This window comes from Anser cygnoides, chromosome 6, assembly GCF_040182565.1.
Source record: "Anser cygnoides isolate HZ-2024a breed goose chromosome 6, Taihu_goose_T2T_genome, whole genome shotgun sequence".
Taxonomy (NCBI): domain Eukaryota; kingdom Metazoa; phylum Chordata; class Aves; order Anseriformes; family Anatidae; genus Anser; species Anser cygnoides.
In genome coordinates this window covers 21,831,782-21,846,770 of record NC_089878.1, presented here as the reverse complement: position 1 = coordinate 21,846,770, position 14,989 = coordinate 21,831,782, and the positions used below count along the sequence as shown (strand labels likewise).

General features: G+C 37.9%; 1 protein-coding gene across 8 annotated transcripts in view; it reads right to left on the bottom strand.

Annotated features, from left to right (window-relative positions):
- LRP2 (LDL receptor related protein 2) overlaps window positions 1–14,989 on the bottom strand; it is a 119,197-nt gene that overhangs the window by 7,744 nt on the left and 96,464 nt on the right. For 3 of the 8 annotated variants that reach the window (XM_048061353.2, XM_066999509.1, XM_066999511.1), the window contains 11 exons: window positions 13,839–13,970; window positions 12,720–12,851; window positions 10,663–10,806; window positions 9,842–10,007; window positions 7,228–7,356; window positions 6,221–6,441; window positions 4,583–4,762; window positions 3,736–3,855; window positions 2,523–2,613; window positions 1,890–1,957; window positions 1,611–1,731 (listed from right to left, as the gene is read on the bottom strand). In XM_048061353.2, the coding sequence (XP_047917310.1) occupies window positions 1,611–1,731; window positions 1,890–1,957; window positions 2,523–2,613; window positions 3,736–3,855; window positions 4,583–4,762; window positions 6,221–6,441; window positions 7,228–7,356; window positions 9,842–10,007; window positions 10,663–10,806; window positions 12,720–12,851; window positions 13,839–13,970 (1,504 nt within the window). The remainder of the gene's footprint in view (window positions 1–1,610; window positions 1,732–1,889; window positions 1,958–2,522; window positions 2,614–3,735; window positions 3,856–4,582; window positions 4,763–6,220; window positions 6,442–7,227; window positions 7,357–9,841; window positions 10,008–10,662; window positions 10,807–12,719; window positions 12,852–13,838; window positions 13,971–14,989) is intronic. The other 5 variants (XM_066999507.1, XM_048061351.2, XM_066999508.1 and 2 more) reach the window with 3 other exon arrangements.

Below are 14,989 nucleotides of genomic sequence, written 5' to 3'. Positions count from 1 at the left end.
TTCAATCTGCATAGAGATTTACAGTGACCACATCTACACATTAGGTTTGCATGAGAAATACAAACACGAGAACAGGAACACTGTCAGGTTCAAAATAATAGGAGCAGCCAAAGGTAGTAGTGAGTAGCTAAACAGCAGACCTTCTACCAGAACTCTGAGCATGGAACTTCCCAAAACTATGCAACTAACACGTCCACTGCAGTTAACCTTTGAATTCCTTTTGCCCAATTTGCCTAAATTGAAGGAAGACAGCACGATTGAAATAGTGTTTCCATTTGTGTGTCCTCACTGGAGGTGGCTTGTGCTAAAACTCTTGTCTACAGCTGGTGCTGTGTGTGTACACTTTACCAGATGGTTCCCCTAGGCACCAGCTGATTCAATTTTTAAAAACTTCAGTCTAGGATTCTCATATATAGAGAAGTCCCATGTTAAGGTAACAGCTAAGCCTGAGGTAACTCTGCAGTAAATGGACGAGTTAACAGATTGAAGAGGGACTTAACAATGGCAGCACTACAGCATATTTATGGGAGAAACAAAAACTGAATCAAGCCTCACAGAGAAAAAAATGAACTCTCCATTTCACATGGCCTCACTTATATAAGAAGTACAGTTGAACAGTAAATTTTGAGCCAGTGCATTACAATTTCTACTTGTTCACTGTCTGATGATGCATAAAATTTCCTTTTGGCAAAGCAGAAAGCAGGGAATTTCAGTGAGAAGCTTAAAAATCTCTTATGAACTCTTTGTTCTGTAGGGTTTATTTGCATGAAAATTTTGCCCAAATTTTACCACATCAATTCATAAATTTGATTTATTCAGTGTAGTCATTGAGTGAGGAACCAGTTATAACTACATCTATATGACTGATTACAATAATTTAATCACATTGATTTAAGAGTTACTGCTGTGAAATCAGTGCAAAGACTTTGAAGATGTAGCTTTATGACTTTAAAAACACATAACTGGCTTAAAGATAAATAAAATTTTTTAAGCATCACATTGTAACATCTTTTTCCAAACAAATTATTTGAAACCATTACAAGTCATTTTACTTCATCTTCCTTTATTTAAAACATCAAATATTTTTAAATTATATTTCACAAAGACGGTTTTCACTGTATGCTATGACTGTTAGGAGTGCAGGAACCTACAAAAAGCCCAGATTGCTCAGACACAGGAACAAAGGTTCGCTACAGTTGCTCCATGTATTTTTAAACAGGTGAATACAGCACTGCAGAAGAGCTCAGCCCCCAATGTTAAAAAGATCTCTTTGCCAGACCTGTCTTTCTTACACAATTTTAAAACAAAATAAAACATATGTAACTATAGTCTTTTGTATCCTTCTGAACTGAACATCCAGTTCCAGATTAGGTAAACAATTTTCTCTAGTTCTCATTATTTAAAAGCTAATTTGGAATGTGGAAGAGTTTGACAACAGCCGCTATGTTACTGCTTGGAATCAAAAATCCAATCAAATTGCTGCAACACTGTACTTCCCATATTCCAACAGAATTGGCATAAGACAAACAATGTGAATTTTTTAGAAATACTTAGGCACATACATATTTTCAGTGTTCAGCCATTCCAGCTATGTAGCCTTTGAAACATACCTTGGTAGTTTGGGAAGCGCTGGTAAAACAGAGCCTGTTCGTCTGTAGTTGAAAAAGCCTCCAACCGCTAACACTCCAATTATAATGATTAGTATGACTGTCAACAGCACTGCTACTGCTGCTATCAAAGACAGAAGAATAAGCAAACATTCAAGCAAACATAGTTGACTGTAAAAAAGATCCCAGAGAGTTAAAAGCTTGGCCTTCCAAAGGTATCATCGTGAGTTATTACACATCCTTAGCTCAAAATATCAAGCGTAATATATACTTGAAGCTTACTTGTTCCAGGAGGCACTCCCTTTGACAATCCTATTTCACAATAATTCCCAGTGTAGCCATAAGAACACCTGTGAATATAAGTAGGACAGCTGAATGACTGACTTTTAAGTCTAGGATCTCAGTGTTATTATTGTATTCTGTAATATTTATCCACATGCCATAAATTTTAACTCTGTGCTTAGTAATGATATGTTTCACTGACTGTAAAGATAATGTCTACTATCCGTTTAGAATTAAAAATGGAAATAAGTGCTGAGTCAGAAAAGGCTAGTCACTGAAGGCAAAAGATTTGATTTCAGTGGCGCATTGGTGGCACCTAGTGGCTGTTCCAAGTTACATTTACTGTGTATTACTCTTCATACAGATTTGCCCTGATTTTTTTTCCCCAAATAGATGCATTGATTTTTTTTTTTTTTTTTACATTTTTTGCATTACATTTTCCCAACAGATGCATCACTATTTGCTGATATTTTTATGCTTCTATGTGTTTTTCTGTTGTTATTACCAACATACTGCTGCCAAAGTACATCATCTTCTGAAGCATTTCCAACACATTTCAAAGCCTTGAATTGTTCTGTGTGACTAAATCAGCACAATCTGATGCAGGACTACCCTAACAACATACTGACTTACTTGCATTTCGGAAGACCACTTTCATCTATATAGCATGTTCCTCCGTACATGCACCTGCATGCTGGTGGCATTGTGGGAGGGGATTCAATAGCTGCAAAAATTGAAAGCCATGTATAGGTTATTAGGACATCTTCAGCCAAATAAATTATATCACAGAAGATGTTATTTATTTCCACAGGCCTTATGTATACAAACTTACAGACTACGTTCATTATTAGCTTTGCTTTTTTTGCACGTATTTGCTGCTATTATTTTTATTTTTTTGCCAAATCAACTTATTTTAATTGAAGTAAAACCTCTTCTCAGAAAATAATGGCTTATTCAGTAAAAGTAGGCAGAAGTAACTCAGTTATATGTGCCATCACATTATTTTGCTTGTGCAATGCAGCCCACCACTCCCCTTCAAAGGTGTCTATTCAGAAAGCAGCAATACTTCACCTCCTTCGCCCAAACTCTTTGATCCAAGCAGATGGAAGAGTTATACAGAGAGGACTAAGAACCCGTGATGCATTTATTTATGCAGAAAAACAGTGGATGGAAATAAGTTCACAGCAATAAACAGCAAATAGAAAATTCCATCAACAGTGTTACTGATCCTTATTTAAAAGTGTATTGTACACTTCCATTACTATTACACCAGGTTACTAGCTCCTCCCTCTGCAGCTCACACCTTATGGCAATAGGAAACAGCATCACCAGTTATTAAGAAAATGTAAGTCAGACAGAGGTAAGGCTGTGTAAAAAAAATATGAAATGTTATCTTTTAATACAAGAAGAATTCAGAGAAGATTAGCCATATACAAGATGCCTGACATAATGCTGTAAGATATAATTTATTAGAGAAATGTTGCAAGGACAAGGACATACTGGATACCATCCACATCATTGTAATCTGAGAGTGCTAAAGAAATAGAAATCTTGCAGTGGTGTACTTTCTTCTCAGGAAAGGCTGAGCAATTCTATATTCTTTGTGCTCCTGGATACTCTGTGAGGGCTCTGCTGCAATGCAACAACCAAGCACTAACTTCTAGTGCTTAAAAGGTTATCCAGTATATGATAACTATATAATGAGAATAAAAGCCAGATGACCTGACTTAAAAGCATCTGCTTTATCAGCCAGGTCATCCCTCCATATGCCTGATTCAGTAAAGTACTTGCATTCTGAAAGCAAAACTTCCTTTGTTTTCATTTCAAGTTTCACAAATTATTTTACCTGCATCACACTCTGTGCTGCTACCTTCTACAAACCGAGTCCCTTGAGGACAAGCACAGGTGTATCCCATTGGTCTTAGCAAGCAGAGATGGCTGCAGACATCTTTACAAGGATTAGGCACTGGGGAAAAAAAAAGAAAAAAGTGTGATAAAGGCAGCTGAAGAAGCAATTCAGAATATTCCTGAGATATGGCAGGGGGATTCCATATCAAACACCAAAATTCTAAAGTCTAGATCAATTTTTTAAAACAAGTGATGTCCAAACACCACATTTCCATCAAAGCCTTTTGTCTGCATTCTTCCTAAGTGAGAGACCATGGCTGTTGAAAGCCAGAGGAGCACCAGGAAGCAAAGAAACAGAACATCTGTAAGCAATGGGGAGCTTTCTGATTCTGAAAGCTATAACATGTTTGAAAAGGGGGCGTATGCTGTATGATCCTCTGGACATCCCTCTTGTGATTACTGCATGCATGTCATAGTTGAAATGTCCCCCACAGGGGCTGCAAAAATAAATAAAAACACTTTGTATATACCAGGATAAACTCATATTGTGACTGCCACCTCTATGACAGTTCCAAGATGGAGGGTAAGAAGGGAAAGAACGTGGCCATGATCCGTTACTAAAAGACTCTGAAGAGCAGTGTGATATTCCATTGCTGATTTCATTTTGTGTACGTAGAAAATATTTGCTAGACATACCCCTCTTTTTTTTTCTTCTCAAATTTTCAGAAATACATATTATCATGTGCTGATAAACACATTATTAGAATACTAAGCTCTTTGAAAACATTGGTACCAACTTCAATCTCTTAGCAATAAATGGCTCATCCAGGATGCTGATTACCTACCCGACTGGTTGTATCTATGCTGGTGATAGATGCGCACTTGAGTAAGCCACGGATTTACGGTCAACACTTTCACTTTTTCTCCACTTCCAAATTTATCTTTCTTCCAGACTTCTCCTCGTTCTTTAGCTATCCAATATAAATGGCCTTCAAAGACATCAAGGCTGTATGGACTGCCTACTTCTCAAAGGAACCAAACAAGGGACTGTCAGCAAGCACATCTCTAGCAGGAGCAATACAACAGCTATTCTTCTTTAGCTAAATATATCATCTAATCTTTCATCTAATCTTTCATTTGGAGCCAAATCCAGTTGGAGGCCGGTTACTAGTGGAGTCCCCCAGGGCTCAGTGCTGGGGCCGGTCCTCTTTAATATCTTTATCGATGACCTGGATGAGGGGATCGAGTGCACCCTCAGTAAGTTTGCAGATGACACCAAGTTAGGTTCGTGTGTCGATCTGCTCGAGAGAAGGAAGGCTCTGCAGGAGGATCTGGATAGGCTGGAGCGATGGGTTGAGGTCAACTGCATGAAGTTCAACAAGGCCAAGTGCCGGGTCCTGCACCTGGGGCGTAACAACCCCAAGCAGCGCTACAGGCTGGGAGATGAGTGGTTGGAAAGCTGCCTGGCGGAGAAGGACCTGGGAGTACTGGTTGATAGGCAGCTGAATATGAGCCAGCAGTGTGCTCAGGTGGCCAAGAAGGCCAACAGCATCCTGGCTTGCATAAGAAGCAGTGTGGCCAGCAGGTCTAGGGAGGTGATTGTCCCCCTGTACTCGGCTCTGGTGAGGCCGCACCTCAAGTACTGTGTCCAGTTTTGGGCCCCTCGCTACAAGAAGGACATGGAGGTGCTCAAGAGAGTCCAGAGAAGGGCAACGAAGGTGGTGAGGGGTCTGGAGAACAAGTCTTACGAGGAGCAGCTGAGGGAGCTGGGCTTGTTTAGCCTCGAGAAGAGGAGGCTCAGGGGAGACCTCATCGCTCTCTATAGGTACCTTAAATGAGGCTGTAGAGAGGTGGGGGTTAGTCTATTCTCCCACGTGCCTGGTGACAGGACGAGGGGGAATGGGCTAAAGTTGCGCCAGGGGAGGTTTAGGTTGGATGTTAGGAAGAACTTCTTTACTGAAAGGGTTGTTAGCCATTGGAATGGACTGCCCAGGGAGGTGGTTGAGTCGCCATCCCTGGAGGTCTTTAAAAGACGTTTAGATGTAGCCCTTAGTGATATGGTTTAGTGTAGGACTTGTTAGTGTTAGGACAGAGGTTGGACTAGATGATCTTGGGGGTCTCTTCCAACCTAGACGATTCTGTGATTCTGTGATTTTATGACATTTATAGCTGTAGATATATATTATCATATGGCTGACCACTTAATGCTGCTGTACCTGCAGACCACTTAATAATATACATAAGAAAGCAAGAATCCAATTTTCCACAAGGTCCCTAGGTTTGTCATGTAATGTACTCTCAGGGAATCTAATACCCAGGCATCATGAGCTCTGAACCTGGTGTGCTCTTTATCCCTGTATAAAGGAGAAAACACTACCAAGACTTTGAAAAGCTCTTGAAAATCTAACTCCACACATCAAAACCAAGTGCTTGGTAGCACACGCCTTGGTTACTACTACATGGATTCCATAGTAAATTCTTACCTCCGTGTAATACTACAGTTCTGTCTGTCCCATCAGGTCTCATAGATTCAATAATATTTTCTTTAGAATCACTCCAATAGATCCTATCGTTGTTCAAATAATCAATAGAAAGACCTGTTGGCCAGCCAAGGTCTTCAGAGACCAAAGTTTGTCTTTGCTGTCCATCCATCCAGGCACGTTCTATCTTTGGTTGCCTTCCCCAGTCAGTCCAATACATGAACCTGAAAGGACACAACTGCAATTTAGCATAATTCAGAATCTGGTTGCCATAATCATCCATTGGAAATTCATGGAACAGGTTAGTTGTGGAACATAAAGCTGCTCAGCAGTTGATGTTTTGCAGGTGAGATTAGCATAGTCATGCTGAGTTAACTGAATAAGCGTGTTTCAAAAACAGAAGATAAATACCAAAGAAGAATGTTTGCAACTTGTGACCTTATGTGGAAAGAGAGTGGTTTCAATGGCAATTTCTCATTCTCAGTGGAAGAAAAACAACTGAGTATTCTGGGCATTCATGAGTCACAAAAAAGCTGCAGAGCCCAAGTGACTCCAAGAAACTGTGCTGCTTCACTGCAGCCAGGAGATATACATATCACAACATCCTGTGATCCATCATTTAATACAAGATGGACCAAGCACAGGTGTTGAATGTACCAGCGCATTTACATTGTTTTCCACTGAAAGTGGGTATTTCTGTACTACCTGGAGCCAGTAAAGAGAGGTTGCCATCAATTTCCCTATTTCAGTTGTAACAGAGAAATTTGGTGGGCACACAATATTACAGAAAGGAGATTTTTATTTGGCCTACCTGGTGTCATCACCAATGCAAGCACCTATACAAAATATAAACCTAAAATATGTTCTCATGTATACAAATTTCCTGACATTAGTAAGAGGAAAACCCTGAATTTGATCAGGAAAGCACTCCCATACTCTTTACTGTAAAGTTTACCATTGTGGGGTTTTGGTACTGAATGGCATTGAAAATAATTCTGGGAAGTACTTACCCACGTTTTGGATTGACGGCTATAGCTGCTGGTTGATCCAGTAGAGAAAAGATAATCCATTTTCTGTACCGTCCATCTAATTTTGCCACCTCTATACGATTAGTCCCTGAATCAGTCCAGTAAAGATGTCTGAATTAAACAAAACAGAACATTCCAAAAGTAAATAGCTTATATGTGGGAGAGGAATAAAAAAATCTTCAAGAAAAAAGCTACATCAAAACCAAACAAAATTAATAAAATGAAACAGAATTGATTACATCTGAACTTTTTCAGTCTGGAACATCCAGTTCCTAGATATAGGAGTCTAGGAAATATGATCCACAGACTCTCTAGTTTTCTCCTCTGTGAAAGTTTCTGTAGCTGCCTCTGTTCCCTGTCAAATAACCATCACTGAAGCGATGCTGAGAACTTTCATTGTTACTTTTAAGTACCAGAGAAGGCTAATAAGCATCTTTATAGTTTCAGTTTTCCAGGTAACAATCAAGTTCATTACAAATAAAAATTTATCTACCATGCAGTTTATGGGGCAACTTTGAAGCTATCCAGTTTATTCGTCCACAGCTTCTTTCTAGATTTTTGTCTTCTCACAGAGATGTTAATGAATAGTTACCGTGTTAGATGCAAATGCTTTTAGCACTTACAAATAGGGCACTTGGTCCATTCTTCTTTGGACTTAGCTTATCTTTATCATCTTGCCTATATTTTTTTCATCTTACATTATACACGTAACTCACTCAGTAGTATCTACTCACTAATCACACGCTGCCTTCTGATGGAATAAGTTATCCCCTAGGTATCTTGGGAATGTGAGATAATGTTACATTTCCTATTTTGCAGATAGGCAGAAGAACTAAGTGCCTCAAAACACCTATATCAGTTTTTATATCATGTGCAGACACTTAAATTTGATTAAAAAAATAAATAAAACTATCAACATTGCTCTGGAATCAGTATAACATTGTTTGCAGTACTTAAGATGCTAGCCTCACCATGATGTTGGTGATATATATCCCCTATTCTTTATCTTATAACCATACAGATTTCAAATACATTTGATAGAATTTATTTATATTTGTGAATTGAAATTCAGACACTCCCTTCCATCCTCACAGACATTCAGTTTTCAGATGTCCTGCAGTTCACAAAGCTAAAAGCAAAATAACTTGAAAGCTGGAGGTTAGCCCAGGCTTTAATACACATATCTTAAACTAAAAAAGAAATGCTAGAAGACGTAACTTTCCACTTGTCATGAGTGGCAGAATTTTTCAGGCTAGTGAATCGCTTCAGCCTGCCAGACTGGCTTTATTCTGCTCTAAAAATCAGCATGACAGTTTATGAGCAACTCCCTAACTATTCTATAGAACTCATCACCTAACATAGCATACATCACCTAACACAAGGAATCTCAATAATAAAAGCTGTGTATCAGGCCCTGAACTGGAAACAGAAGTCTTTTTCCAATCTTTGCCTACTCATACACTTGAAGCATTAAAAAAAAAACTCTTTTGCCATCATCACAATTCAGCATTAAGTGCCACCTAGCTACAATCCAGATCTTAAGCACCTTCCACTCATACTCTGAGGATATAAAATATAAATATTACTAATCATAGTTGATAACTATGTAATACAGGGGAAGCAGATGCCTAAGCTCCTTCTTTTAGTTTTCAGTTTTACAGAAAAGTCATGCTTTACTACGATCTTCACACCATTCTTCCTCACCCTATTGACAACATCATCAGGAACATCCAAAATTTGTCAACCACGTTCAGAAGACTGACTCATCTCTATAACATCCGCCCATTCAACTTCAGAATTCTGACTACATTTCACAGTGACTATTTAGAAACATCAAGGTCTTCTCAACATTATATCAAATGAACTACAGCTATGCCTGTCCAGGACAACCTTTAACAGTTACACTGTGAAGAAAAAATGACACCATCAACATCTGAGTCAAACTCACTAAAGTTATGCTCATCTTTCTCCCAGCTCTTCTCCAAAGAAGGGAAAATGAGCAGTGATCATCTCATAATTTCTTGGATTAAGTAAAAAAGAAAAAAAAAAAAAGCTAAAGAAGAGCTATGGTCGAAAAAAGGGAGAAAAGGAAAAACTTTATTTCAGACAATTACAAAAGAGCAGCTTTGCTTTGGGATTAGCTCATATAGCACAAGGCTGATAAGAAATGAGCAAAGGTAAGACACAAACTCAGTTATGGGTTGGTAAGGTCTCCTTTCAACAGCAGTGAAAGCTTGTTCTCTAAAGCTTACCTGACTCCTAAAAGAAGAATCCTTCTGACATGAAGGCCAGCATATTATCACCTAACTGACACACAACTGATGTGCCAGCTGTGGAGTAATGTATGTTTCCTCAGTGAATACATGGTGCGGTCAGCAACACGCATTTGACCTATTAACTGCTGTCTTCACAAACAGAACTTACTATAGGCTTTTGAACTACCAATTTTTATTTATTTATTTATTCAGATATTTTGAGACCAAATATCTTGAGACAGAGAGAATTCATAAGGAAAAAAAAATGGATTTTGCACTGCCTGATCAAACCTTTGACATATTCAATCTACAACATTTTTCTAGCTTCTCAGTGCACTTACCTTCCAACCCAGTCAACAGCCAATCCATCAGGATTAACTATGTATCTGAGATTCAAATCAACTTCCTTTGTAGGATTGTTTCTACTGCTGTCAAATGTGGGCAGATAGGCACGTTTGATGGCTCCAAACTGAGAACCCTGCCCCAGAATGCTGAAGTACACAATACCTTAAAGAACAAATCAAGGATCATTTTTAATGTCTAGTCATTCCTCATTTTTTGAAAATCCTAATCTTTCTGAGCCTCTTATGTCGAGACTAGTTCAATTTTTAAATTCATAAAAATGCAGAATATTCTGTTTAATTACATTGTGTTACTGCACATATTTTTAAGTCATTTATCATAGTTAAGAAGCACATCTAAAATCATCTTGGCCTAGATTATCAAGAAACGTGTTACATTTTTCAAGAGAAGAGGATTTTAGCTTTGAACCCTTTGCACAGGATTTTGAGTTTAGATCAGTTCTTTCAAGACTTGAATCAAGGTTTGGGGACTGGCAGAAACAGAAGAGAAGAAAGGGGTTTGTTCACAGCAATCCTCTACTATTGCATAATCCTAAAGAGCAACAATTCCACAGCTGAACTCATATCAAAACAAAAGGAAAACCAGAACAAAAACTAGCTACACGAAAGCAAAGTATTAAAATGAACCACACTGATGCTGAAAAAACAAGTAGAGGGGATGGGCACATTCAGCCAAGATATGGCCAGTTAATCTAGTTCGATTTTGATTTCCAACATAAATTAAATACCTATGCTACTGCCATGTGTCTTTTTAAACCAACTGCTGTACGGGGGAGTACTCATGTTCTACATATACTCACTCAGGCCTATTCCTTCAGGGTCCCAATCATAATCCAGAGCTTGGATGCGTTCCTGGTTATCGATATAGTCAGAGTACTGTTCTGATGAGATATTGTATCTTCGAATCCTTACATTATCTGGCAGCAGTAACAATGGAGGATTACCTGGGAAATGATAATGAACTTTACTTTCGTGTATTTTTAGGAAAAAAAAACAGATAAAAGTCATTTACATTTAAAACTAAACTCGTGTTTTCACAGGTTCTCACTGAGTAAGAGGCAGAAAGGACACAGGGCCACTTCTAAAGCTTCAGAGCTTTAATTTATTTATTTTTTAATTAAAAAAAAAATAATAAATTAATTTAAAACACTGGACATGCTTACCAATGAAAATAGTATTGTTCTTTTCACCATAGACTTTCTGCAGCCATAATCACTAAGGCAAAAATCCTTAAAAATCACAGTAGGAACATCACAGTGTTGGCATATTGACACCTCACATCTCAAAAATAGAATGCAGCTAGACACTGTGCAGCTCAGCTTAACCACCTTGCCAAATGGGGAACAATTTTGGTAACTACAAATAAATTGCCAGTATCTTGAGCCAGGAGCTGTCTCAGTTCTTCTACCCAATGTGTCTGTAGTCAGAAGAACGCTCTCCTACCTGACCACAGGTTAATTTGAGGTTAGCCTCAGTACTCTAACAACTTGATTATAGTCAAGTTGGAGTAGTAGTCCCAGCTGGCCTGCTGCTGGTGAGAACATGCAATTGTACAGCCCTTTTGTCAATGACAAAGTCCAGCTGGGAGTCACGGACATCTTCACAAAACCTGTAAGAACTGAAAAGGTATTCACCTGGGAAAAGAATACCTCATTTACCAGTGCCTTTTCCAACTAATAAACCTCAGTCTATGAAGTGTTTATCTGAATACAGATCCTTTTCCCCCTAAGGCATGCACAACTATGGAACAATAACGGAAGTGACTCCATTCTCTAATAAGCATACAATTTATAGCAGAAATTGGTAGCTTTACCAATATATATGCTATTACAACAAAGAAAAAGATCTGATATTCTCTGTGTCTTCTGAAAATGCCTGATTATCAGGCCCACAGCAGACACAGGCAAAGAAAGCCCTCATTTATGAGTACTGTGAGCTTGTACTACAAAGAGTAATACAGTTCTGGGCATAGATAGAAGTAGAACTTCAGGCACAAGCAATTTCATAATGTTATCAGCTACAATCATGATATCTTCTATCACTGAGCCTTGAAAATATCTACATGTCTAGAATACCTAGATGATTCCTGAATAAAACCTATGAAGAAAGATTTTAAAGAACTGGATCTGAGACACCAGCACATAAAGAAGTTGCCAAGCAGAAGCCCAGGTACTGTATTGCTATCATGCATCTCTGAAAGCTGCTACAGCGTAAGTACTTTCCTAAATATGGTGTTGTTTCAGTCTTTTATATAATACTACTGTGTTGTCATTTTTTTCTTCAGCTCTGTATTATTACTACTCAACTATTATTAACTTCTGAATCAACTATCTACCTATTCAATGGCTGTCACACACTATAGTCACTGCACTGAGGTATGTCAAAAAAACATGATTGAAGTCATGGGCCGAAGTCCTTCTGTTTGTGTGCATCAGTCCATGAATAATGAATAAGCAACCTGCCATCAAAGTGCCTTTGATTTGTACCAGTTTAATGGAACTTTCTTCTGATGCATTCTTTTGTTGCAAAAACCTAAACTTCACGAATAGGCAACATTAATTTCCTTCTGCTGACATCCACAGGACAAGCAGTCTTTTGTTTTAGAGAAAATTTCAGGTGAAAGGAAGGCAGTGATCCAAACCAAAATATTATTTTTAATGTTTACAATTGGAAGCAGAGATGAGCATTTCTCTTCCTGATTACGGAATGGGTGGAATACACAGATAATGTTATGCTACAGAATAAAGTTTGGTTTTCCTTATCCCCTTCCATAAAAAGAGATGATTGTATTCATTAAGTTGCTCTACTTCACTTGCTCTTTACAGGTAGCAATCAATCTTGCTGTCAGTTAACATACCATTAGCTGCACACTGCTTCCCTTGTTGATCACCCACAGATCTGAAGCCATCTGCACAGAAACATTCATAGCTTCCTTTGGAATTTTTGCAGTCCTGGGTGCATGTTCCGAAGATCTCACATTCATTGATATCTACACATAAGCAGAGAAAAGATACCTAGAGTTTAATCTCTTCTTCCACATCCTGGCCATCTTTACTCCATGAAGCAGTGGACTTATCCCTTCCCCACATACGCTAAAAGATCAGTGATAATAAATTATTTTTAAAATCAGCCTTAGTTTTCTAACAGAATTTCTCATCACTTATTTAATGTTTAACATAAGTCTTAACTATAAATTGCTAACAACTGCATAGCTCCTGTTCAACAGATTGCTTTTAAGAGACATATTTTTCATTGCGTATTTTTGTGTTAAATCTCCAAGGAAAGACAAAAGATGAGGCATGACTACAATGAGATGCAAGAGCAACCCTTGTTGAAATGTTGAAGCACAGCTACCTAGTCCCTAAGAAACAATATCAGCAGGAAGGACAGGGAGGAATGCCCTTTGATCATGTTTAATAAAACTACACAAATTGTCCACAAGATCTGGGAGCAACAAACAGAAGTGATCTTGTCAAAATATACTGAAATGGAAACCACAACCACACTATACTGCATAATCACCACCAATGGCCTTTGTGTAAACTCCTCCATATTTTATCTGCATATAAACAAGAAAAAACATGGCACAATAAACCTTTACTGAAGGTCTGTTCTGAAACAGAACCAAATGAGAGTGTAACCTTCAGTAAGTTTTCTATTAACAAGGAAAAATAATAGCAAATTTCCATCCTTCAAATTGCAAAGATACAACTAAACCTATATACCAAAAGGCAAGAACATATACCCACAGCTAACAAAAGCCTAAAAAAAATAAACAAACAAACTGCGGAGCCAGCTCTTTATTGAATGAGGCCTGCATGTTAGAAAACATGATTCAGCAAAATGGTTTAAGAAGCATGTGGTAAATGTACAAACATCCTGTTATAATGCAGGAGTGAGTAATCATATTAGAATGATGAAGCGACAGGTCATTGAATACTTATCAGTGAGAAGATGTTTAGAAGAATGAAAATACCATCACAGGAGTTTCGGTTAATTTCACTGGCCTTGTACCCTGGTCTACAGGAACAGATAAAGCCCCCTTCATTCAAGTTGGTACAATTATGTTCACAGATATTTTCTGCACAGGTTCGTTCTGTTCCAGGATCTGAAAAAGGTAGGAATTAGACAATTAAAACCATTAAAAAAAAAGTGATGTGATAATAAAGTGATAAGGAGGTTGTAATTTTGATCATTATAGTCTATTTAAAAATCATTTTCAATGGATAATGTTACTTTTCTTTCTCTTTTTTCCTAAGTGAAATCCAATTAATGTGAACATCTTTTCTCTAAGGCAAACTAAAAAAGGGTGGTAAAGGTCAGTCAAAAGAACTTTCAACTAAGAATAGTTTCACTATAGAAGCAGGTGAACAGGGTCAGAGTAAGAGCCATAAACATCCAACTCACCTTCTTTAAGAGAATCTGCAGCAATTGCAGAAACTAAGACGCATGACTAACCCCTACCTGTGCCAACCAGCCTCTTTCTTACCCAGTCCTTTCTTATCACTTAAACAAAAAGTGTTCTCAACTACTACCATATGTGCCACAGACCACATATCACCTATATCTGGAAATTAGAGAAGATGACAACATACTCATCCAGTACCTAATCAAAAGCCTAGTGAAGTCAATACAGGTCATTGCACCGAATGCGCTGCCCTTTAAAGAAATGCCTATAATGGAAAAGGTAAGTGAGGTATAATAGATATTCTGTATCAAATAGAAAATTATATTCTTCTCAAACAACACATAAAATTATATTGATTCTGACATACTGTACATATATACAAAGTACTTTAAAATTCAGATTGTATCTAAGTAGGAAAGAAATAATATATGTTTATTGACAGCATGAGAAAAGATAGAAATGTATGACAAAACATTACATTAAGCTCATTATCTCCTTTATAACATATACATCCCAGTCCTAATTAATTTTAAACACCTCAATTTCATATATATGTAGAAGCATAAATTCATTGTGTAGACACATACAGAGCTTTCCTCTCAACATCTCAGGTTTTTGATATTGGTAAGTCTGTGAACGTTATCATCTGGCCTGCATTCATATCTATCCACAAACGGTAGAATGCTGACAGCCAGGTGTCTTTGATTTGCACTGTTTCA